General features: G+C 38.5%; 1 protein-coding gene across 1 annotated transcript; it reads left to right on the top strand.

The window, feature by feature from the left end:
* Window positions 1-589: 589 nt before the first annotated feature.
* Window positions 590-24,755, top strand: LOC121959498 (arylsulfatase B-like). The gene is given in 9 exon segments (XM_042508831.1): window positions 590-1,072; window positions 3,317-3,487; window positions 3,489-3,504; window positions 3,595-3,785; window positions 5,886-6,093; window positions 11,782-12,025; window positions 14,180-14,250; window positions 21,423-21,554; window positions 23,712-24,755. Coding segments are annotated over 9 exon segments (1,560 nt in total). The 5' UTR covers window positions 590-811; the 3' UTR covers window positions 23,978-24,755.
* The last annotated feature ends 734 nt before the right edge of the window (window positions 24,756-25,489 follow it).

Raw genomic sequence — 25,489 nt, 5'->3', positions numbered from 1 at the left:
CAGCCTACCATGGTAAAGCATATAATAATAATAAATATAAAAGCACAATAATAGCATTATAATATTTTAATGTAATGGTTTTAGCAATATAATGTAATGCAAAATAAAATACTAGCGCATGTTATGTCATAATTATATCTAAATTAGGGCTGCAAAAAAAAAAAAGTCATTATCCATTGATCTGATTTTTTTTTACTTTTGATTAATCAGTTAATTGTCTTGTTAATAAAAATGTCAGAAAATAATTTTAAAAAAAATTTAAATGTCTTGTGTCGCCTGATCAACAGTCCAAGACACCAAAGTGATATAAAACAGAAAAGTAACTTTTAGAAGTGTTTTTGCTGAAAATGTAACTGAAACCATAAAAAATAAAATAAAACAATTGCTGATTTTCTGCTGATGGACTGAAAAATAATTTGACAAGTTCTTTCAGCTCTTATCCAAATACATTGATGGTTTATTTATTTTATTACATTTATATATCGTATTGACATAGTTGGGCCTCCATACTATCATGTGATTACCTGTTTCCTGTCATGTGATTGGCTGTTTTTTTAGTCATCTGATTGGTCGCTGCAGTCGAGGCAGTGTTTTCAATCTGAGGAAGACGGAAGTAGCAGCTAGTCTGCGTTGTAACTTTTCTAATTCAGTGACTTACTTTTATACTATTACAACGAAGACATGAAGTTTGGACAAACAGTTAGCTTAGCCTCATATCCGCCATGTTTGCGTGTATTTTAGCGTTAAATACAACCCACCGGACGTCCGTGTTTACTTAGCGACGAGCTATTGTGGTTCTGTTGAGTCAATAATGAGAAACTTGACAATGGTTTGTTCTCAGTTCATAGCTGTGCTCCTCCTGTGCTTTCCGGGCGTTTTTTCGGCCCAGCAGCCGCACATCGTCTTCATCCTGGCAGATGACTTCGGCTGGTATGATGTCGGCTACCACAGCTCAGAGATCAGAACCCCAAACCTGGACAAGCTGTCAGCCGGAGGAGTCCGCCTGGAGAACTACTATGTGCAGCCTCTGTGTACCCCCTCCAGGAACCAGCTCATGACCGGCAGGTACCAGGTCAGATCCGCATCCTGCTGCATGTCTGATGGCCGGGGGTTTATGGTTGTTCATACAGTCTCATACGGCCAGTGATGGAAAAGTATTGTTTTAATAGCCTACTTTATATAAGTACAAGTAAGCTCCTTATACCACACTGTGAAAATATTCAGTATTAAGTATAGTCTCCTATTCAAAACCCCACTTAGGTAAAAGAGTGTAAGTATTTTTCATTATTTTCATAATTTGTATTTGATGTATGTACTATATTTCACCACTGGGAACAAGTAAACACTAGATTTTTATTTAAAATCCTGCCCTTGTGGTTACACTTACTATATGTGAAGTTAATCATAAGGAACTTATCCCTTTCAAACCTAAGAACATTGGCTCTTTTCTTTCAAGAACATGGAAAAGAGCAATAAGCAGCTCAAGAATAAATTATTCAAAAAGTAGCACAATAGTTAAAAAAAAAGTAAAAGAAAATTACCTGAAAATTAGCGCACAAAAAAAGGCTAACAAAATTACCTAAAAGTACAAAAAAAAGAAATTAACTGAAAAAAGTGCTTAAGAAATAATAAGTCTGCAACACAATATTATACATATACATATATATGTATTATACATTATATATTAATACATAATTGTGATTGGGATAATTATAGTTGAATGTGTGTCACATTTTTATTTTATTATTTTTGTTATTTTTGCAAAGTTGCTCTGTGCCTTTTCCCCATGTTTTTTGTTTTATTTTGTTTTGTTTTTAAGAAAAACAAACCAACCAATTTGCTCAGGGTTCAGAGATTTAAATACTTGTGAAAGGTTCTTTACCTAGTGTAGCGGTCCTTGTACTCCTCTTGCGTTGTGTATTTAGTGACAAGGCAGACTTTTTCACCGTTGGCACGCTCGCCGTTTATTTCTCATCTGCCATGGAGATTTAACACACAGTTAGTCCAGTTCGCCGTTTATATACACACATACACGGCTGCAAGAAGTAAAATGAAAAGAAAGTGCAAGTTAGCTAACATGTGTAACTTTAGCCATTTGTAAACAGAAATAAAAGACAAATATCGTCAACTTTTTAAAAAAAAGGCTCGACCGTACGGGAGCTTTATGATTCAAAATACAACTTAAACCACTCCTTAATATTAAAATGAAAGTAATTAATATAAAACAAAGACAGAGCTCATACTCATGCACCTACCCCGGAGGCAGCGAGGTCCGACTGTTGTTACCCCCCGGGGTGCACGACCCTAAACCACAGGGGTGCACGACCCTAAACCACAGGGGTGCTGCCTTTACTTACAATAGGAGACCCCAGTTCCCGTGTTTGTAATGTGTTTTATATGGCAAGTGGGATCACATTATCTCTTAACTCCGTTACACTAGCACAAGTAAACTGATGTAGATCCATTTTTCAAGGGGTTAAAGGGATAGTTTAGATGTTTGAAATGGGGTTGTATGGCATACTTATGCTTGATCAATATATTACCAACAGTAAATATAAGTCAGCACTGATCAGTTTTCTATTTTGTGTTATTGTGTGTGTTTTTTTAAAGCTAAACTAATTCCTTTAAACTCCAAAGTCACACAGTAACACAAGCAAAAGAACTGATGGAGGCAGCAGGTGACCAGCAGCTCCTGTGTTCAGCGATGGTAAATCACTGTTTTCTTATTGGAGTCTGGCTTTGAAGAGAGCAATATAACGGCTTTAATTCCCCGTTGGAAATTGCTGTCTGATAGAAAGATAAAACTGTGAAAATACCCTCAATATAATGTGTATTTAAAGTGATATTGATTATTTTCGGTGTGTTGGTTTAAGTGTCTAAAATATGTTTTATGATGAACCCATCCACGGTCTTAAGTCCAGTGTCAGATTCCTGCCTGCCTCTTCAAACTGGAGGCATGCCAACCCCAATTTACTCTTGGTAATACACTGACTTTGTAACTCATACAACCCCACTTCAAAATATCAGAACTGTACTTTTAGCCTCCTCTGCATCATGATGGTATGACTTTAGGTTTGTACACTTTTCCAATTTTAGAGAGACTTTCCAGGTGGAAAAGAACTAATTTGGACTGGAAAGTAGAACAAGAGGACAAAGTCCTTATTTTGAAACTTTTGTTTGCATCACAGTCTCCATAGAGGCAGTTAGTTCCCCCTTTACTTTTCTTACAAGTTGCTCTGTGGTGTTTTCAACACATTGTGAATTTATTTCCAAACACTATGTCTTTTTTTTTTTTGTTGTTGAACCTCTCCCTCAGATCCACACAGGCATGCAGCACCAGATCATCTGGCCCTGTCAGCCGTACTGTGTGCCTCTGGATGAGAAACTGCTGCCCCAGCTGATGAAAGAGGCGGGGTACGCCACACACATGGTGGGCAAGTGGCACCTGGGCATGTACAAGAAGGACTGCCTGCCCACACGCCGCGGCTTTTGACACGTACTTTGGTATGTTTCATTAAAAAAATAAAACCTCTGATCTAACTATTGATGCACTTTTATTCTTGACAGTTATTTTTGGATTCATGTGTGCTCCAGGCTACCTGACAGGCAGCGAGGATTACTTCACTCATGTCCGCTGTCATCCCATCTCCTCTCTGAACGTGACCCGCTGTGCATTAGACCTGCGGGAGGGAGAAGAGGTCGCCACTGCGTTTAAAGGAGACTACTCTACTGAGCTGTTCAGCCAGAGGGCCACCAGCATCATTGACAAACACAACCCCAACAAGGTGAAACACACACACACACACACACGCGCGCGCACACACACACACACACACACACACACACACACACACACACACACACGCGCACACACACACACGCAGAGTGTAGAGCAGTAAAACCTGATCCTAATCATGTGAGGAACTTTAGAAATGTGCCATCAAGAAAAAGAAGAATTCAGCAGCCATCATCTCTTTTAATATATTTCTAGCTGTGTTTTATTCAAAGATATAATGTGTAACTTTTCCACATTAAAACATCTAAAAAAAAGACTGTCGAGTTGTGCGCTTACAGTACTCCAAATATTTTCAAAAATGCTCAAACCTGGAAAAATCTGTCATTTTATTCAAGGCCATGGTTTGCGTGATTTAGTCACTGTCACCCTTTGCGCATTCATCAAGGTTGTTTCAAGCCACTTTTTTATGCAGCACCTTTGAGATCTTTGTCATTTTTATCTATATGTTTTAATCAGAGGAAGGATTTTATTTATCAGATGTTTGAATCTTAAATTATCAGAGAAACAAGGTGAGCAAACGTTAGCAGCAGCTCGGCTCCAGCCACTGAAATGCCAAACAGTGATGGAGAAACACTGATTTTTAATGTGAAACAACTTTATTCAGTGTTTTCACTTGCTTAAATCACATTGTCTGTTTGTTTTGGAGAAGATAAGACCTCTGTGGATAATTCAGCTCATGGCAAAAACCTCTTGAATTTCTCAGTATTAAGTTATGAGAGAAACACGCTAAGCAAATGTTAGCTACAGCTTAACCCCAGCCCAATGTGCCAAACAGTGTTGGAGAAATACTGATTTTTTACTTGAAACGATTTATTCAGCGTTTCTAATGGTTTTAATGACTTGGTCTGTTTGTTTTGTAGAGGAAGAGACCTCTGAGAATAATTCGGCTCCTGTTGAAAACTCTTCTGAACATCTAGATCTTAAGTTATCGGAGAAAAAGGAGGAGAAAATACTAGCAGAAACCTCTCCGTGATGAGCCAAATAGCACACTTGATAAAGATTGATTTTTAACATGAAACTGCTTTATTTAGTTTTTTCACAGGTTTTTATCACGGGGTCTGTTTATTTTCGAGAGGAAGAGACTACTGTGGATAATTCAGTTCTCAGTAAAAACCCTGTGAGCAATGAACACTGAAGGAACCGGACTGCAATGACTGCATTGCTCCTGCTTTTGTAATTGTTTTGATTGAGACTCTTCATGGCAGAAAATTACATATTGTACATTTAAATACCTTTGAGGTTAATATATCTTTTGCCATTTTGTATGAGCAGGAAATGATTCAATATGTTTTGCTGAAGTTTCTCAGTAATCCAGGTCATGGTAATTCTAAATGCTACATTGTGGGCATCTGGACGGACTTGAGTTTATTGAAAACATTTCAGTCAGTATTAATAATAAACCAGTAAGAACTGAAGAAGCTCCTTGAATGAGAGGCTAACGTCTTGAAGTAACTCAGCAAGTCCGGATGCCCATGATGTAGCACTTAATAGATGCAATATGCTGTCGACACACATCTGTTGAACTGGATCTTCAGAATCTCACTGCCAGTTAAAGCAGGATTATGTAACTTTTTAAAGCGTCTTTAGTTCATATTTAGCTTTAAAGAGTTTCAGCTGAATGTTTTGCTGTTTGGCCTTTAACTTTACGCCTTTGGTTCACTATCATGACTCTCATAGCCTTGTTTTTGGCTACAGCAGTCATCGAAATAGCTGTGAAAACCCACTTTACACTGCAACCAAACAGCAGACAGACAGTTTGTGACTAGCTTGTGAATAAAGTGAAGCACTTAGCAGCTGAAGAGACAGATATCACACTCAGGAGTGGGTAGGGACCAAAAACAGAACTGAAAGAGAGTGAATGTTGGACTGACATTCATCAGATGAACACGACTCTAAATGACTGACAATGTTTCTTTGTAGCTGCTGAATGTTTAATAAGCAACTGTTGGCTGACAAATTTTGGTATAGCAGCTTAAAAGGTCATAATGTGTCAGTGCTGATGTTTGTAATGAGAGCTGCCTCCGCTGCTCCCGTTACAACAGTAAGTCACAGAGGTGAGTCTTGACATGCTGCTCTCGTTATCTTTCAGCCGCTCTTCCTCTACATGGCGTTGCAGGCGGTCCATGCACCCCTGCAGGTGCCGGAGCGCTACGTGACCCCCTACAGTTTTATCAAAGACCCCCATCGCAGGCTGTATGCCGGCATGGTGTCGGCCATGGACGAGGCAGTGGGCAACATCACTCTGGCTCTGCAGCAGAGAGGACTGTGGGACAACACAATCCTGGTATTCTCAACAGGTATGTTTTTAAACTGAGACGCTGGATAAGGAACAATTTATCTTCCGTGGAATGTTGCTGAAACATTTTAAGGTGCAAACAAATGCTGTACTTGGCTGAAGCACTAGATTATCTTACTTAAAGGGTGGGTTCAGAGTTTTTTAACCTGGACCCTATTTTTGGATGTTTTTGTGTCTATGTGACTATGGGTAACAACTATATTTTAAATTGGTCCTTTTGAGGAGACTGTCACGGCTGGCAGCAGCGAAACAAGCTGCAATGTAACAACTCTGGGCAACTGTGCAACATCAATCCATGTCAACTTAAAGTGTTTGTTTTTGCCACTGACAGGCTCAGATTGTTATTCTAAGTCTGTTCCATTTTGAAAATGATCCTTACCGAGATAAACCTTTTTGTTAGAGAGTAAGACCCTTTTTATTTAGTCTGAAATAGCCCCGAAATCGATGTTGGCAAAACCACCACTGCTGCTCGACGACGACTGCTCCGAGTCGTCTTTGTTTGTCCTTCCACTATTCTCACAATCACCATCTTTTGTTTGGTTGAGATAAACCCTTAGATCACTCATTAAGATGATAAAACATAAAGGCACTATAAACACTTAAATGACTGTTTTTAACTGTTTTTAACTGGAGTCTGGTGGGTTCGGCTATACTGATTTTTAGGCCGTTTCTGATCGGACAACAAGATTTGTACTCTTAACACAAAGGTCTGTCTCTGTAGAGATCCTCATCATGATGTTTAATGCACATAGAATAGCAGTCTGAGCCTGTCAGTGACAAAAACAAGCACTTGGATATATTGATGGTGTGCAATTTCCAAAGTGACACTGACAGCTGCAGATCTATAGATTTAAAAAACTGCTGTTCCCAGTTGTCACACAAAAAACATGAGAAAATAGGGTCTTTGCAACTTGCACCCTATTTTCTCATGTTTTTAATGATGAAGTAACCTTTAATTAGAGTGAACTTTAACTCTTTCAATCGAAACCTACAATAAACTTGTTTTGCACATAGATAGGATAACTAGGTGAAAGCCTTTGTGAATGCTTAAGTGTTTTCCCCAGTTTATTATTTTCTCCCGTCTGACTCTTTCATAGTTTGCCAGAATGGAAACCAAATCAGCGTCAGCTAAATAACGAGCAATTACTGTTTTGCGTCAGCATCAAAAACACACTTTCTTTGAGCATCAAAGCCAATTTTTCACTGTTTAGAGGAGTTCAGGTGACAGGTTTATTCAATTAAAGTATCACAGGGTTAGATAACACATTTTATCACACAAAGTGGTCAAAGGGGAGGCACATGAAACAGATATTGCCACATGTTTAGTGTTTGCAACATTTCAAGGACTGGATACAAGAATTAAAATAGCTCTTGTAATTCCCAGAATGTCCAGTAGAGAGCAGTGACTTGTTATATTTGTTTAACAGGGTTTTCTGTCAGGATGTCTCAAGCTGGATATAGATATTTAACCCCTTAAAACCTAAGCTTATTGGTTTAATTTCTTTAAAAAAAACTTAAACTTGAAAAAAGCAAGAAGTTAGTAAAAAGTAAAAGAAAATTAGCACACAAAAATAACAACCAACGAACCAAAAACAAAACAATGTGAAATAAAAACGAACAAACTAAAAAAAAAAAAAACACTCAAAAAAACAACTGCACCAAACGAAAAGAAACAAAAAACAAAGCAAAAAAAAAAAACCCAAAACCCAACAACAATGGTAAATAAGAACGAAACTAAAAATATGTGCTGAAATGCGTGCTTAAAAATTATAATAATTGTGTAAAATGATTTTAAATATATCATTTTGATAATTAGAATTGCAATTTTCTGGACATTTTTTCATATATATATATATATATATATATATATATATATATATATATACAATTTTTAAAATCTACTAATATCTTGAAAATTGAAGGACATGTCTTGCCAAGTTGCCCATTAACTTTTTCCCATGTTTTGGCTAGAAAATCAATCCAAATATTTGTAAGTTCAAAGGTTTGGTTCAAATACTTGTGAAAGGCATTTTACCGCAGCACAAGAAAAGCAACATCGGTCCAGGTTTCAAAGGGTTAAAGACAGAACACATCTGAAATCTCAGTACCAGTAAACCTAAAGAAATCAACAACAAAAACATCATATTGACTTTTTTAAAGATTTTAAAAGATTTTTTTTAAAGATTATTTTTGGCAATTTTGCCTTTATTAAATAGTTCAGAAGCAGGCCACGAGTCGGAATTGAACCCACAGCTGCTGCAGCAAGGACACTGCCTTCATATATGGGGCACCTGCTTTATCCACTGAGCCACTGGACACCCATCACATTGACGTTTGATAAAGAGCATAATCATTGTAGCCAAAGGTGAGGTTGTTCAGCATCATCTGAACATGCGCCTGCTCTTTAGTTTCCACATGTGGAACTTTTAATGAATCACATCTGAAGTAGGTAGCTCCTTTGAGGGTTATTTTAGGGAGGTTTTAAAGGGTAATTAGAGGACAGGAACAATGCTGTGAGAGTTAAGTTTTTTTAATGCCTGCGGTAGGTTGCCTGTTTCATTGTTCTGCTTCCACACATTTGGTGCTTGGCTCTGACTGAAGGATTCAGGCAGCCATATGCTGCACAGACACCGACTCTGCTGATGTGAAGCTGGAGAAAAACTACTTCCTGCTTCCTCCTGTGTCAGTGAGATGCACAGGTTATGTAACAGCTGACTGCTCCCTGTCATATAGTCAGTTGTGGAATCTAACATTGTACACTGTACATTGTACAACAGTATAAATTTGCTTAAGTGCTGGACTTAAATACACAATTAATATACTCAGTACTGAGTATTGTCATTACATTTCAACTTTATACATCTACTCCACTACATCCGGAGGGAAATAAAATGGCATCTTTAGCTACTTTTAGGGATGTTTTTTGATCCCTGTCCTGTCCTGTTGAATGTTTGTGTGATAAACTGAAGGATGAAGTGTTCCTTTATGGATTGATTCTCCTCCTTCTGAAGGGATATTTTGTGGGTAGCGTGTGTAAATGAGCTCTGAAAAACTTCCTTCCATCTTGCCAGCGCCCAGACCTCTCTGTCAGGGTTCATACAGTCATGGAAAACATGGAAAAAGATTTTTCAGTGTAAGTCTATTCATTTCTTGCGATTTCCAGGACATTTCTTGCCATGTTGCTGTTGTTCCAGGTTTCAAAGGGTTAAATTTAGGTAATACATACTTTTAAGTAAGATTTGAATGCAGAACTTAAACTTGTAGTAGAGTACTCTGTTTGGTATTACTACTTTTACTTAAGTAAAGGATCTGAATACATCTTCCAGCACTGTGTATGCTTTATTAACCTATAAACACCTCTTACTAAAAATAGTCTAAGTAAAGTCTATCGGTGGCTTTTCTTTTTGTAATATGTATAATTTCAGTTCTCTCATGTTCAGGCTGTTATCAGTGACCCACATATGTCAGGCTCAACAGGAAAGCAATGAGGCCGAACTTTGGAATTCCTTCATGATGAAAGTTTGTGTCTGTGCGGGACTTTACTGTAAGCAAGTGAAGTGCGAGAGCTGTAGGTGAAAGTGGAGGGGAAGCTGGGAAACGGAGAGAGAACTTGGCCTGCAGAGAGCCAGAGCAGCTTGAAAAGGGCATTAAGGGGCAGACGGTCTTTTCCAGAACAGTTTGGGAATCGGTACAGGCTATTTCCTGGACTCGCATGACACCGGGAGCCCTGCCTTGACGTGATTGGTCAAGTGTGTTTGTACTGGACGGACTTATTGGGATGATGACAGTCAGTGTAACTGCCTCCGTGTGTGTGTGTGTGTGTGTGTGTGTGTGTGTGTGTGTGTGTGTGTGTGTGTGTGTGTGTGTGTGTGTGTGTGTCCACTTGTGTAGTGGTTGTATAATATGCAGGAGTATTTGTCTTACAGAGAGGACAAATGGATGAACATTGCTTTATTGTTTTAGTGCTCTATAGGTGGCAGTGCAGGCCAGTCCACCACTATACTGCAGAATGAAATATCTCAACATGTTCTATAGAGTTCTATAAAAGTTCTATAAAGGTTTATAGACATTCGTGATCCCCAGAGGAGGAATCCCACTGACTTTGGTGATCTTCTGACTTTTCCTGTTGTGCAATCATCACGTCAGATTTTTAATTTGTCCAATACCTTCACGTTTATGACAAGAAACCCTGCAAAACTAATAACATTTTCTCGTCCTCAGCTGTACTTTCAAGGTTCCTGCGGACCTGGAAAACCTGCAAAAGTCATGGAATATCACAGTCACATTTTTTCAGGCCTGGAATAGTTATGGAATTAGTAAAAATCATTGAAAGTTATAGAAAACTGATGGAATTTCGTGGAGTATCATGTGATTTTTGCAGAAATCTTCCATGGATAACCTTCTACAGACTGTAACATGTTGTTTTCTCTAGTGGCCACCAAAGCAGCTCTAATGTGTTGATGTGTGACGCTTAGTTTACCATCATGTACTTTTTTCAAGATTTCTGTGTGTTCCCATCTTTCCCTCCATGTATGCCAACATGCTGAAATTATGTTTGAAAAATGTTGGATGAATGGGGCAAGAAAAAACAAAAATATATTGATATATGGGCCTACAAAAGTAAATAGCAGAGGCTGGAAGACGTTGTGTCTGTTAGTCTGTCCGTCTCATTCTTGTGGATCCAATATCTCAAGATCGCCTTGAGGGAATGTCTTCAAAATTTGGCACAAACGTCCATTTTGACTTAATGACGAACTAATTAGATTTTGGTGGTCATAGGTCAAAGGTTGAGGTCACTGTGACTTCATCTGTCTCATTTTTGTGAGTGCAATATCTCCACTTTGAGAAAAAAAAATCAAATTCAAATCAAAGTTTGGCACAAACCTTCATTTAAACTTAAGAATGAACTGATTAGAATTTGGTGATAAACAGTTCAAGGTCACTGTGACCCATCAAAACATTTTTTTTTTTGCCCATAACAAGAATTCATATACTAAAATGACAAAATTTCACACAAATGTCTATTAAGATATACCGATTAACATTTTAAATCTAGAAGATCAACATCACTGTTACATCGTTATGTTTTGGAAAATCACTTTGAACTCGAAAACAGGAGCAGAGACATTTGTTCACATACTGAATTGGTGACACTAATCGTGAAACTGTGCTGATTGTAGAGATCTTCTGTGCTGCCGGGGCAAAGATGTGTGTGAGGCATCTATGTTTTCACAGAAACTGATGTAAATTGTAAATGCAACTTGAGTGGTTTTTTAAGGGCATACAAGCACAAGCTGGTAATTGTAGTTTAAATCTGTTATCCAGCAGCTTGCTGTGTTTTCAGAGGTGTTTTTGTGATCTCTCAGATGTCTGCTCTTTGCTTGGAAAGATAACATGTTTTCTGTCAGGCAAAACCAACATTTAAATGAAATATCTCCACTCTGCTCTCACCTCTTTATCTCTGCTGGAAGTTTGTGAACTCTGGCAGTCTGTGAAAATACTGCATTTAAATGCTGGTTTGGTTTCTCTGTGGGTCCAGGGTGGCTGTGGACTCTTAGTCTTGTACAACATTCACTGACACCTCAGCGGATCTCATCTTTATGCCTTTATCTTCAATTTTTTTCTGATATGAAATCCCTCACCTATCTTTGTCTTCTTTTCTGCTTGTCTCCCTCCGCTCTGACCTCAGATAACGGAGGTCAGACGCTGAGCGGTGGCAGCAACTGGCCACTGCGAGGGAGGAAGTGGTCGCTGTGGGAAGGAGGGATCCGGGGAGTCGGATTTGTCGCTAGCCCGCTACTGAAGCAGCCGGGGACAGTCAGCCGCGAACTCATCCACATCTCCGACTGGCTGCCAACACTTGTTGGCCTGGCTGGCGGGAGCACCAACGGCACAAAGCCGCTGGACGGATTCAACGTGTGGAACACAATCAGGTGAGCTGGGCTGCTGCACTCAGAGGGATTTTGGGGTTGCAGGTGAGAGTTTACAGTGTGAATGATAGCAGCTGTTGAGTTTTGACAGCCTGCCCTCTCTTTGTGCCTCTCTCTGATCATGTGCTCTCGCTGCAGCTCTCTGCCTGCCTCCCTGACCAGCGTCCTGCTCTTGTAGGAGCCTTCAATAAGCCCTTTGTTACTGTGGCAATGGGAGCTCAAAGAGAAGGAAATTCCATCAGTCATTCTCACACAAATCTCTAGTCCTTCCATCCCTGTCCTCTTCCCCTTTATCCTCCCTCCATCCCCACCTCCGCCTCAGAGAGCTATGAGGGGCTGCCGCTGGATCGGCTAATTAGCTACACATATTTTGTGCATATTTGGTAACAGACCTGAGATGTTGCAATTCATTCGTTAATATCAGAGTTTACTTTATTCCAAAATACAGGAAGAAGTTACAAGTTCTGATTTTTGCAAGAAAATTTTGTTAAAATTTAGCACACAAAAAAAAGAAAAAAAAAAAATACGATACAATACACTTTATTGTCCCCTTGGGGAAATTTGTCAATACTTTATTGTCACACATTTCAAGTGCTGCACACTTTCTCTGCTTCCACAGAAAAATCACTAAGAAATAAATGTTAAAAAAGGGGAAAAAAAAGGAAAACGTGAAAGAACAGACGAAAAACTCATAAAGAAGATAAAAATATCTCTCTCTCTCTCTCTCTCTCTCTATATATATATATATATATATATATATAATAATAGATAAATTATATAAATAAAAAGTCATAATTTCTTGATGCCAAAAGGCAAATCAGAAAGTGTAAAATAGCGGGGGTTTTACAGGTACAACTATGGTGTGAAGTGGGGAAAATCATCAATGGACACAAAGAAAAATAAGGTGACATACACAACAGCAGCAACAACAAACATACATGAACAAAAAAAGGAAAAGAATGAAAAATAATGATAAAATAATTCTAATATCTTGCAAAAGCACGCAAATTTGGGAAGATTTGTCCAGTATGGCACCATGTGGTTGTGTTTGTGTGCAAGGGGAAAAAACAGTGAGAGAAAAACAAAAAACAAAAAAATTAAATAAATAAATAACAATAATGAAAATAAGAATGATAATAACAATGGTATGTCTAGTAATATAAAAATAATTTAAAGAAAACAAAACAGAGTGAACAAAATAAATAGTTTGACCAAATTTAATATTCATATATGTCAGCTATTGTAGCATGGATACTAATTTTGTTTTATTGGGTGGGACTTTTTTTAATGGCTAAAATATGTTTTGTTGCTGACCTCCTCCACAGCAGTACATTGCTTATCTTCCACGTCAGACTAAACGGGGGCTTGCTGACTGACGTCTAACTATAGGTAATGTACTGTCTATGAATAAGTACCCATACAAACCCACTTTTTAAAAATCTGAACTATCACTTCAAGTTTGTCTCATAGACCTTCACAAAGAAGCTGATAGTGATTTAGTAAGTCACATGGAACTGCTGGCAGACCACAGATGCACTTTCCATGTTGGTTTGTGTGCAGGTCATCACACAGGCTGTCACTGCCTCCTGTTTGACTGACACTTTATATTTGTAAACTAAATATGGACGCAGTGAAAGGAGGTGAAATTGAGGGCTGCAGCAGAGCCCCAGCAGAAAATCAAGGCTTAGCCCGGACCACAAACTACTACTCACAGCCTCCACTTGACTCGATTGGCTGACGCACGTCAGCTGACCGCTGCCTGCTGCCTGTTGCCGTGTGAGCTGCATAACAACAACGCACAAACTGCTGTTTGTTTTCTCTGCTTTACAGTTTCATTTAGGTTTTAATTGTCTGGGCCGGTTACAGAAAACAGCAGCTCGGCCGGCGGAGTGAAAAGCGAATGAGAGCCCAGAACAGTAGGCAGGCGGGAGAGAGTTATTTTAGTCGTGTTATCAGACACTGTGGTCAGTAAGAGCAGTGTGTTTTCTCTGTGGTGAAGTGCGGTCAGAGCATATGACTGCCTGGTGAACAACGGCCAGCTGGTTTAGATTTACAGATCCCAGTGGATTTTACTGTGCATGAGTCAAACATGGTGCTGTGTGTGTTAGTTGGTTGTGTATCCATATGTTTAAGAGTTACACTGCTTTTGTCTTACAGCAAAGGCTTTGCCTCACCCCGGCTAGAGCTGCTGCACAACATTGACCCTCTGTATGATGACATCGCTCCATGTAAGTTCACATGTTTCACCCTACATCAGTGGTTTTCAACTTACGGCCTGCAGGCCAAATCTGGCCCCTGATGCTAGGCGGCCCACCAGTCCTGTTAATGCCTAACATCCTAGAAATGTCTCAAAATCCTAGAAATGTCCCAAATTCCAAGTAACGTCCTGAAATCCTAGAAACATGCTAAAATCCTAGACATATCCTAAAACCCTCAAAATGTCCTAAAAACCAAGAAAAATCCCGAACTTCAACAAATAACTCCTAACATCTTACAAATGTCCTAACATCCAAGATACATCCTAAACTTCTAGAACATCCTAAAATCCACAAAATGTCCTAAAATCCTTAAAATCCAAGAAACAGCCCAAAACTCCAGAAGCATCATTAAGTCCTCAAGAAGTCCTGACATCCTAGAAACATCCTAAAATCTTAGAAACATTCTAAAATCCTCAAAATGTCCCAAAAATCCTTGAAACGTCCTAAAATCCTCAAAATGTCCTAAAATTGTAGAAGTGTCTTTAAATCCTAGAAACATCCAGAAATCCTAGAAATGTCCCAAAATCTTTAAAATATCCTAAAATCCTATATATTTCATTTTGCAAAAGTGGCCCCAAAGGAAAGCAAGAACAGTATCACTGTCCTACATCAGCAGGGCTTTTCCCAGCCTGAGTACACTCTTAGGGCTTCATGAGTGGATCTGGCCAGGGTTGAGGATGAGTTCACTAACTGTCCTGTGCTGTGGAAGTGTGTGTATACAGTGTATGCATGTATGTGTGCTTCCGACCAGACCTGACAAGGAGAAAATTTTGACATGATTTTGAAATTCTGATATAAATACAAACATTTGCTGACACAAACTGCAGAGATCCAATCAAAGAAAAAAATCCCTAGCAGCAAATCCTGCCAACAAGCTGAGATCATTTCACTCTTTATGTAAAGCTGGAAATTTACTTTACATCCATTTTTGTTTCATAGCAGTTCAGCTACATGTCATCTTTTTTAAAAGCTCCCTGAAGCAAATGGAATCTCTGCTTTGAAGCTTGTTTACCTCTTTATCTAATAGCCCCTTAATCTTCTGGTGACCTCTCCCCAGGTTGGGAACCACTGGTTTAAACTCATTCATCAACCCTTTATCTGTAAACCTTGTGCAGGGTGAGAGGCAGGATACACACTGGACTGGTCATCAGTCTTTTCACAGAGTTCACAAATAAAATTACACAGCCATTTACTCCTACAGGAAACTTATTAATGCAGCTACAAGGAGTTTGTAACGTTTATGAAACAGTCTCATTTTAATACTGATGCCTCTGAAACACGCAGAATCAAATGAGACCATCAGAAACAATGTTGGTGATTTCATTTTAGTTATTCTTACTGCCTGTTCCTGGGTCTGATTCGATTTACTGCTGGCAGACAGGAAGAGCCCACAGCCCGTTTTACACAGAGATCCTGTGATAGGGCTGCAGCGTAGACTCTTCATTACGCCAGCTTTGCTTTTTTCACACAGAGCCAAACAGTGGCAGCATTCTGCCGCTCCAGTCTGTGATTATAGATAACATGTTCTCTTAGTTGGAGAAAATTTTGGAACATCAAGCTACTAATTTGATTAATGCATTGTCCCTAATAGTTTATTGAAATGTAGTTATTTGGTGACACGGCTATATATATTTGCATGTCATCCACATAAATATGATACGAATCCTTAAAGATTTTTAGAATTTCAGTTAATGGTGTTAGGTCAAGATTAAACAACAGAGGTCCAAGAATTGACCCCTGCGGAGCTCCACACATTGTTGGGAGACGCTCTGATGTACAGCTGCCAATAGGTACTGAATAGTCTTTGTCTTGAAGGAAGGACTTAATCCAATTCAGAACCGTACCAGAATATATTACATTATGGCATATAATATATTATGGCAGCACTTCCTAAACAATAACAACGGCACAACAAGACAATAACAAGAAATTATTGTCACTGTTACATAGTGGTTGATCTTGTCCTTTGCCCAGAGGGAAAGGAGCTTTGCTTAAACAGTGGACATTTTTTCAGTTATTTTTTCATATATTTCTTCTGAAGTTGCGCATTGCCTTTTGTTTTTGAAAGACATCAAGCCACATTGCTAAGGTCTCAAAGGGTTTATTATTATTCTATCAAACCTGTAGGCCTTTGGACTGTGGGTAGAAACCAGTACAGACACATGGAGACGTTTTTTTAAACTAGTATTCATCTGCCGATGAGAAACTGTGCTGTTGGTGTTGATGGAAACCTCATGTTACCTCTCCTCCTCATGTGTTTATGATATCTATCATGTGTCCTCTCTGGTTTCTAATGTTGTAATTCTGCAGTTTTTTCTCTCTTCCCGACGTGGCCAACAAGTATCAAGAGGCTCATTGTTTCAGCCGGTATTCCCAAATACGCCAAACATGGTGAATCCAATTAAACAAAGTCAAAGCAGAGTGGGGGCCTAAGAATAGCACGTTACATAACATTCGACTAAACTCACATTAGAAATCCACCTTACGTTTATTATGAGTGTTTGAAATTTGTTTGAGTGGATTAAGAGTTTATGAGGATTCTGGCTGGAGGTGAGTCCCACATGGTGTCTGGATTATTTTCAGTGGATGACTTTTAATTTTGTATCTTTATCAGGTGTAAACACACAATATTTCTATGAGGATATGTTTTTATTAAGATGATCGTGAACAACTTTTTCATAAATATTGGCCGTCTCATATTAAAATAAAACATCTTTTTCTTGTGTAAGAAGATTATGTGATTTTTTTTTAATTAATTGGATTTACTTTTTTTCCCCCCTGGACCTCATAAAATGCTGTTTGTTATTCTGTTTCAATCTGAGGAACTCTGATAACACAAGGTTAAAACTGTTATCAGTCAACAGTGTTGAAATCTGAGCTAGCTGGTGTTTCAGGTCTAGTGTGTGTGTGTGTGTGTGTGTGTTTACAGTTAAAACTCTGTGATGTCGAGAGGTTTCCAGGAAATAGATCATGTGACTGCCCTTGTTTTTTGGCTGTCAGACACAGCGGAGTGGTCTCATTCTTGTCTAAACCACTTAATATCAGGTGGTCCTGGTTCTGGTCTGAGGCCGCTATTTCGGACTGTGTGGAGAATGCTGCACCTTTAGTTACACAGTCAGAAATAGCAAAGGTATAAGAGGAGGACATTTTTGGACTGAAATGTTTTACAGATGTACCATAATAGGCACATCATGGGATGTCTGGAGAATGGATGAGTACTGTTTCATTCATCTCCTAAAAGTATGGTAGTTTTCTTCTCTTCTAGATTGCACTAGGTGCAGTACGAGATTAATTATTGCTGATTTATACCATGTGGCACTGTAGTTTTATTTGTTAATGATGCAAAACGAGTTTTAAAGTCTAAACCTGTAATGGGGTTTAACTGGTTTCTCTTAAACCTACAGTAAAACTGTCAAGGCTGGCCACCATTGTTACACACTGGCTATGTGTAACAATGGTGGCCGGCCTTGATTGATAATTTACAATATCGTCAAAATAGTTAAAATCACTTGCTGATTATCAGTGATAAACAATAAAAAAAAAATGCTTGTCAGTTGGTATAATAGCTCCAGAAGCTTCATAACTTCATAACAGCTCTTCCACCCCCAGAAGGGTTAATTGAACCTTTTGTTAAAGCCTCTGGAAACATGGCTTAAAATAGTACGAATGCACATATTATATTAATGTTGAGTGTCTCAGTAGAATCTGCAGAATCTGAGTGAAAATACATTTTCCCAACTATTGGAAAACCGATTTGAAGGATAACAGCATTTCTTTAGACTGTGTGGGGGCGTGGCAGATCATGTTTTGATTGACACCTCCTCGGATCGAACATTTGTCAGCTGTCTCTCATCTCTATGACAACAGCCATGGAGCAAAGCAGAGTCAGCGTGGTACAGCTTTATCTGTTCCAGCCCTCTGACTCTGGCTGTGTTCCTAAATTCAATCTGATGCTTATCTATCTATCTATCTATCTATTTCATAACAATATTCATAACAATATATTTCTTTGTATTTTTAGGCTTTATCATTCTCGCATGTAAAGCACTTTGAGCTGCATTTTATGTATGAAAGGTGCTATACAAATAAAGATTATTATTATTATAACAATGTTTCTAAAGCGATGTAGTATGTGAGTTTACTTTGCCATGTTTCATATCGCAAAGGACCACCGTCCGATACCAATAAACCTGTCACTGTTTTTCTCATCCAAATAGCGCCACGAAAAATGGTTTCTTTTTATCGAGACATTGTTGGTTTTCCAGTAGGGATCGGTATTTTTAGCCACATCTTTACTTTACCATAACCAAAGTAGTTTTTGTGCATAAACCTGAGCACACGTGAACCACAGTGCTACTGAAATGTAAAGTTTCAGCATATCGGCTACTTAATAACACAGAAATGCTCAGTGCCAACATTTCTGGCCAGTGGGTTAAAGTGCTCTATGCTGTTTCTTATCTATTTGCTAATTTTGTTTGTATGCAGTTTGGTAGTGTATAGTCAGGATGTGAAGAGCTTTTTTTTTTTTTTTTTTTTTTTTTAAATATCTGCCTGCAGCAGCTGGAAACAAGGTTCACTGCAGTTTGCAGACCAAAGCTCTTAAACTGTGAGATGTAAGAACCAAACAATGAGCTAAAAGGAGCTGAAACACACTGTAAAACTGAGAGGAACTGCAGAGTCAGATGATTAACGAAAATAAATAAAACTTTGACCAACTCTCGCATTTACAAAAGTAACCAAGAACTCCTGGGAAACACCCAAACAGCCTCTATGTGAAATAATACCTTTATCTATAGTCCAATCACTGATTTATCACATTTTTAAGACATGACTGTTTATGTAGCTTTAAAGCCAGCGGAGTTCATATGATCCTCCCAGTCTACTGCAGGTCATTACCGTTTAAATCATTGGGATGATAAGAGAGCTTAGTGAAGAAAGACACTGCTGCTTTACAAGCGTTCATGTTTTGTGTTTGAATTTTTATTGTCAGCCGCCACAGTGACGAGCAGCTCCTCCTGGTGCATTCCAGCCCAAGATTCCTCTTTTCCTATTAAGCCAGCCTCTCTTTCAGAGCCAGTCTCTCAACGTCCCCTCTGCTCCCGTCTTCTTTTAGTCTCTCTATTTAGCTCATGAAAGAGCTATGTCCCCCCCTTTTTTAACATACTTTCTCCTTTTAAGTTTCAAAATCCCCTTTCCTTTGCTCTCATTTGGTCTGAGAAGAGGGATCCAGGCTAAATGGGTCGCAGAGGGGTCCCTCAATTTCTCGCTGAGAAACCCTGGACTTGGCCCAAGCCTTAAATCACCCCCAAATTTCCCCTTCATACCCCTCTGCTCTCTCAGGGTCTTTTCCCACTACACCCCCAGCCTTTTTCTTGGGGCTGTGGATTCTACTGCTGTGGATCCAGATGAGCAGGGCCCCTTTTTGAGGCACTTATGCAAAGAATTAAGACATGGACAGTGTTTGAGGCTCCTAAATCTCAGAAACCTTGGCAAATTGGCTTGATATTCTGCAAAAACATGGGGAGAAGGCAGTAAGCAACTTGTCCCCAAAATTACCAAGAAATTGGCAAGAAAAAAAGAAAAAAACAACAAAAAATAAAAGAAAATTCAAACAAACAAACAAAACCAACAAAAAACCTGAAAAAGTTCTGAAAAATTATAATAATTCTGTAAAAAAAAAAAAAAAACAAACAAACAATGTAATCATGATAATCGTTTTAAGTATCAATTTAAGAAGAAATGGCCCTATTATTGACAAGAAATTGGTTAAAAAAAGGTTAAAAATTCTAATAATTCTGTAAAATCATTTTAAATACATAGTTGTCATCATTAGACATTCATTCTGTTACAGGAATTTTTGCAAGCTTGCTAAAAAATATTTTTTTAATCTACTAAGTTCTTGCAATTTGCAGGAAATTTCTTGTCAACTATCCCATGTTTTCAACAAAAAACCACACCAATTTGCTCATGGTTCAAAGGTTTTAAAAAAGGCCTCTGAACGCAGCACAATGTAGGGATTTCAATCCAGGTTTCAAAGGGATAACACCTTGATCTGGCATGATGTCAGTATTGTCGATTACTGTTCTTATGCAGAGGACATGAGCTCTGCAAGTCAAGCTGTTAACACCAGTCTGCTTTGGTTCAGAGATTGCTCCACATTGAGCAACCATCAGCGTGATGCATGTGAGAACAATTAGGAGACCCACGTGTCATTTTGCGCAATGATCAGTGAGGAATTCAATGTCAGAGCTTTTATCATGTGGTCGTGAAAACGCTGAGATCGGAAATGTTTTAATTCTCCAGCCATGTTGTTGCGGTGGAATCGACTCTATAAAAGCGAGCTCCAATGGGAGCGTCAGCTTTGTGCGGGCGCGGATTTGTCTATATGCAAAGAATGCGAGGAACTACTTGTTTTTGACAGTGCTAGGACGCCCAAATTACTTGCAAATCTGTCTAATCAGGACCATATTGTCGGGGTCAAACGCAGCATGAACCTGAAAACACTCTCAAGGCCACTTAAAAAAAAAAAAAAAAAAAGGTGTGCTCACTTCTGGGAGACATTTTCCATAAGAGCAGAAATAGCTCATGGCAAGAGGCTGCAAATGTCTGCACACCCTCAGAACAAAGATAAATTATTTACTTTTGCCTCATGAAAGTGGTGAAATGATGCCAGTTGGTAACTGTGAGTGTTGTTCTCCGCTTTGCAAAGCTGCCCGACTGCAGCAATGGCAAATTATTCATTGTGCTTGGCAGAGACGAGGAGACTGGTGCTGAGTTGACCACATTACCACCATATTTGTCAGATTCCTACAGCCCTAAAAGTTCCACGTGTTGGGAGGAAATTCATACATATAACAATCTCTCTTCTTAAAGGGGGCGATTGTTTTGAAGCACTCCATTCCTGCTGTTGATTTTAGAGCTCCCTCTTATTGGTGTATTTATTTTGACACCTTGATTCACAGGTATGCACTGATATTTGGTGCCAGTCTACCTTCATCGTATTCTTTACATAGGCATCCACAGAGGGCGTTTTGTGTTCTCTGTTAGTCTAATATCGTCTTAATCAGCACTTTTCTGCTTTTAGACATATTTTGAAAAGATGGATGACCTCCATGATCAGCTCCGTCCTCTGCTCTCCGCAGGTCCTGGCTCCAAGCGTCGGTTAACTTTGGCTCAGGTGGTCAGCCGAAGCTCCGGGGCCAACTCTGCCTTCAATGTGTCCATTCACGCGGCCATTCGATCCTCCAACTGGAAGCTGCTGACTGGCTACCCGGGTCAGTATCTCCTGTCACCCTTAATGACATGTTTAGTCTAAGAGGAGAAGCGGGAAATCAAACACACTCCTGCACAGAAACACACTTCTTATCTCTGATAATCAGTGGCGGAGGAAGTATGCAGATTCTTTATTCAAGTAAAAGTCACAATTAGATTAGTTCAGATCTTTATTTGTCCAAAAATTTGAAAATTTTCTTTGGCTTCACAATAACACAATGACATGGATTACAACCAAAACAACATTTAAAAAAAAAGAGATTAAGAGAGCACTTGAAGAAAATAAAGACATCATCACTGTTAACATTGTTCATTAATAGAGAACATTATTTAAAAAAAAAGAAAAGAGAAAGAAGTTAAAAATGTAAACATCATATCATTTTATTATCATTGCATGAATATAAAAAAAGACAATAATTTAAAATTAAGTATAAAGAAAACTGTACTTTATGTATGCAAAGTAAAAGTACTTTATTGTAAAAACCCCAAATAATTGACCCCATGACAGCAGGTGGAGGTGGAACCACTTTATAAAGAGCTGGTTTAGCTCAGTGGTCCCCACCACAGGGGCCACGCTCCTCCAAAGGGTTTGTTTCGTTCTTCAGCCCATTTCCAGGTAAATATTGATTTATGTCAGCGTCTCAAGTTAGATTTTTTCTTTTCTTTTTTCTGTAAATAGGTTTTTTGATTTTCAATATGTATTCAGTACAAAAATGTGTTTTCAGACGAGTGTATGAGCAAGATAAAGTCCCCTCCCACCCACTCATCAGGCCACAAGGTGCAAAGCATATTCACTCACCAAAAAACCAAACAATTATATCAATCAAGTATTCAAGGGAAATTAAATATATAAATAAGTAGTAATAATGGAGATGGAACCACTTTATAAAGAAATAATAATAATAATAAGTAAAAGATAAATAAAACAAGTATTTTTAAAAAAAAATAAGCAAAGTCTTGGCTTTTAAAATATGAAAATCTTATTGCCAAATTCAGATAATAAATACAGTTTTTAAGCTTGTAAAGACAACTGGCCACCAGTGAAAGTACTGCAGTTTTAAGCAGCTTAGCATCCAGCATCAAAATGTAACTTAAAATGCTTAAACTTTTGTCAGTATGAGCATAATACGCTCGGTTAGATCCTCCACAATTCAGTTGCTCAGTTCAAATTAAGGAAAGCTCATTTACTGTGAGTACCAAAGTATAATTCATTCAGATTTACCAGCATGGTGGTAAATCATCAGCACTGTGTGCTAACTTCATTCATCAAATGGACAGCAGTTTTTCTGACATAAATAATATTTTCATGTTTTCCTTCACAATGTTGCTAGGTATTTTGTTTTTATGACCTTGCTGGATAAAAAATTAATGTGTCCCCAAGCTTTTCCGTCAATTTTTCACCCCGGGACATCTCACAGAGTACAGCATGCACCCCCAGTTTGGAAGATCAATGGACTCTGTCATGTATATTTGCAGTTACCATAATGCTGACTTTTAAGGCCTTTTTCTCAAAATCATGGCTCAATAACAGTCATAAGGTAATGTGACATAATATGCTTAATATTTGGAGTAAAGAACATTTCATCACTAGAATGCTACACATCCCCTCTTTCCAGCTTAAAATGTGTTTATTTTTGTCATTTTGCTCATGCTTAATCATCACAGCATTATTCTCAGGGATTATGAAAAGATTATTGGGGTAGAAAAACTGTTCTTTACCTATTCTATATCTTTTTTTTAATGAAATGTTGGATAATTCTGCCTTTTTGGGCTCAAACATTTAAAAAAATGAAACCATGTAAGAAGTTTAAATGGAAAAAGTCTTTTTAATATTACTACAAATAGCTCAAACATCTGAAAGATCAAAACACCCAATCTAGATGCTATTTTTGTACAGTGTCACGGGCCAAAGGAATTATGAGCCTCTTATTTAATCTTTAACAAGCCATTTTATTTTATGAGCTTTTTAATTGACTTTAAACTATAGCCATTAGATAAATGCAGTTAAAATGTCTAGAATTGTTCCGATATGATGTGCTGCAGTTGTTTAATGTAGCATTATATGGAAATACTTGTAAGTGAAATACCTTGAAATTGTAGTGGAGTAAATCTCCTTTCCACCACATGCCTTTCAATGTCCTTCATCTTATTTTGTTCAGGTTGTGACATTTGGTTCCCGCGGCCCGGCCACAACAGCTCAGAGCCGACCCCTTCTTTGGTGAATCCATCAAACTCCGTAATGCTGTTTGACATAGAGAAAGATCCAGAGGAAAGAAACGACGTATCCGCTCACTTCCCCTTAGTGGTGGAGTATCTCCTCACCAGGCTCCACCAATACCAGAAAAGTGCCGAGCCGATAACCTTCCCTGATGAAGACCCAAGGTGCGACCCGGCCCCCACTGGAGCCTGGGGACCCTGGGCTTAAATGGAAGTGACACTGATGAAGGTAGAGCACTTTGTTTACTGTGAATTACAGAAACAGGAATCTCTTCTAAAAAGAAGAGGAGGCATATTTTTTTATTCAGTGGTGTTACGTTTCATCACACAATGATTTCAGTCAAAACTCAATTATGTATTTTTTTTTTTTTTTTTTAAATACTCCCCTCATATTTTATGATGTTTTTATGGAGAAACTTGGTCATTAAGTGACTGACAGATGACCTGGTGACCTCCTGTTATTATCGTGTCCCTGCTCTGAGAAGCTTTCGTAGGTGAAGTTGAAGCGCTTGCGTAAACTACATATGGTGCTGATTTGAAAGAGTACACCTCCCTGCTGTTCCAGGTATTTACACTTCATTCATCTACTGTTGAGAAGCTGCAGGCTTCTGTGTATGTGTCAAACATAAAGGGCTGTTTTTAAACTTGAGAGAAATATTTCACCAACCACCAAATGGTGTCATTTTGGAGCTTGAAAGGGTTCCACAGGAAATAGCAACATGTTAGATGTGTTCAAGACAGAGAGCCAATGTTCAGATGCCGTCCCATTCTTTTGAATGTGATTTATACAAAACAAATACAAAAAATGTCTAACAGGACTCAGCAATAAACTGATTAGAATTTGGTGGTCAAAGATCAAAGGTCAAGGTCACTGTTACCTCATCCTTCTCACTTTTGTTTAGCATTATCTGTAGAACACCTTGAAGGAATTGTTCAAATTTGGCAAAAACATTCACATGGACTCAGCAATGTACTGACTAGATTTTGGTGGCCAAGGTCACTGTGACCTGTTTGTGATATCTCAAGAAGGCCTCAAGGGGAATTTTTCAAATTTGGCACAGACGCTCCTGTAGAATCAACCATGAACTGAGTAGATTTTGGTCAAGATAATATCTATAATTTCAAGATAATCTTTAAGGATTTTTTTTCAAATTTGACTTAAGCCTTAACTCTAAGTCAAGGATGAAATGACTAGACTTTGGTTGTCATAGGTCAAAGGTTAAGGTTACTGTGACCTTGCATCCATCTCATTCTTGTGAATGTGATATTGCAACGCCTTCAGGAAATATCCTCAAATTTGGCACAAACGTGTAACTGATTCGAATTTGGTGGTCAAAGGTCAAGGTTACCATGACCCTGCTGTAACCATAACTCAAGAATTCACCTGCTGATTGTGACAGAATTTTACGCAAATGTCTACCAGGATAAAATGATGAAGTTTTGACATTTTATATCCAAAGGATCAAAGGTTAACTCTACTGTGACATTATAATATTCTGCAACAACACTTTTCTTACCATAATGTCATATTTTGGGAACAGAAGGAGAGACAATTGGTGAATTGGTGACACTAATCTTTGGTGTCCAGCTTTAAACTGCTGATTGAAAAGATCTTCTGTGCCGCTGGGGGGAAGATGTGTGTGAAGCACCCACACTGCCCGCCAAGCACCAAATATCAGATCACCAAAGTTAGTAACTAGCTGGTAAACACAGCTGAGCA

Source organism: Plectropomus leopardus, chromosome 20 (assembly GCF_008729295.1).
Source record: "Plectropomus leopardus isolate mb chromosome 20, YSFRI_Pleo_2.0, whole genome shotgun sequence".
NCBI classification, from domain to species: Eukaryota; Metazoa; Chordata; class Actinopteri; order Perciformes; family Serranidae; genus Plectropomus; species Plectropomus leopardus.
Note: the sequence above shows the minus strand (reverse complement) of the source record. Positions and strands in the feature narration are given on the sequence as shown.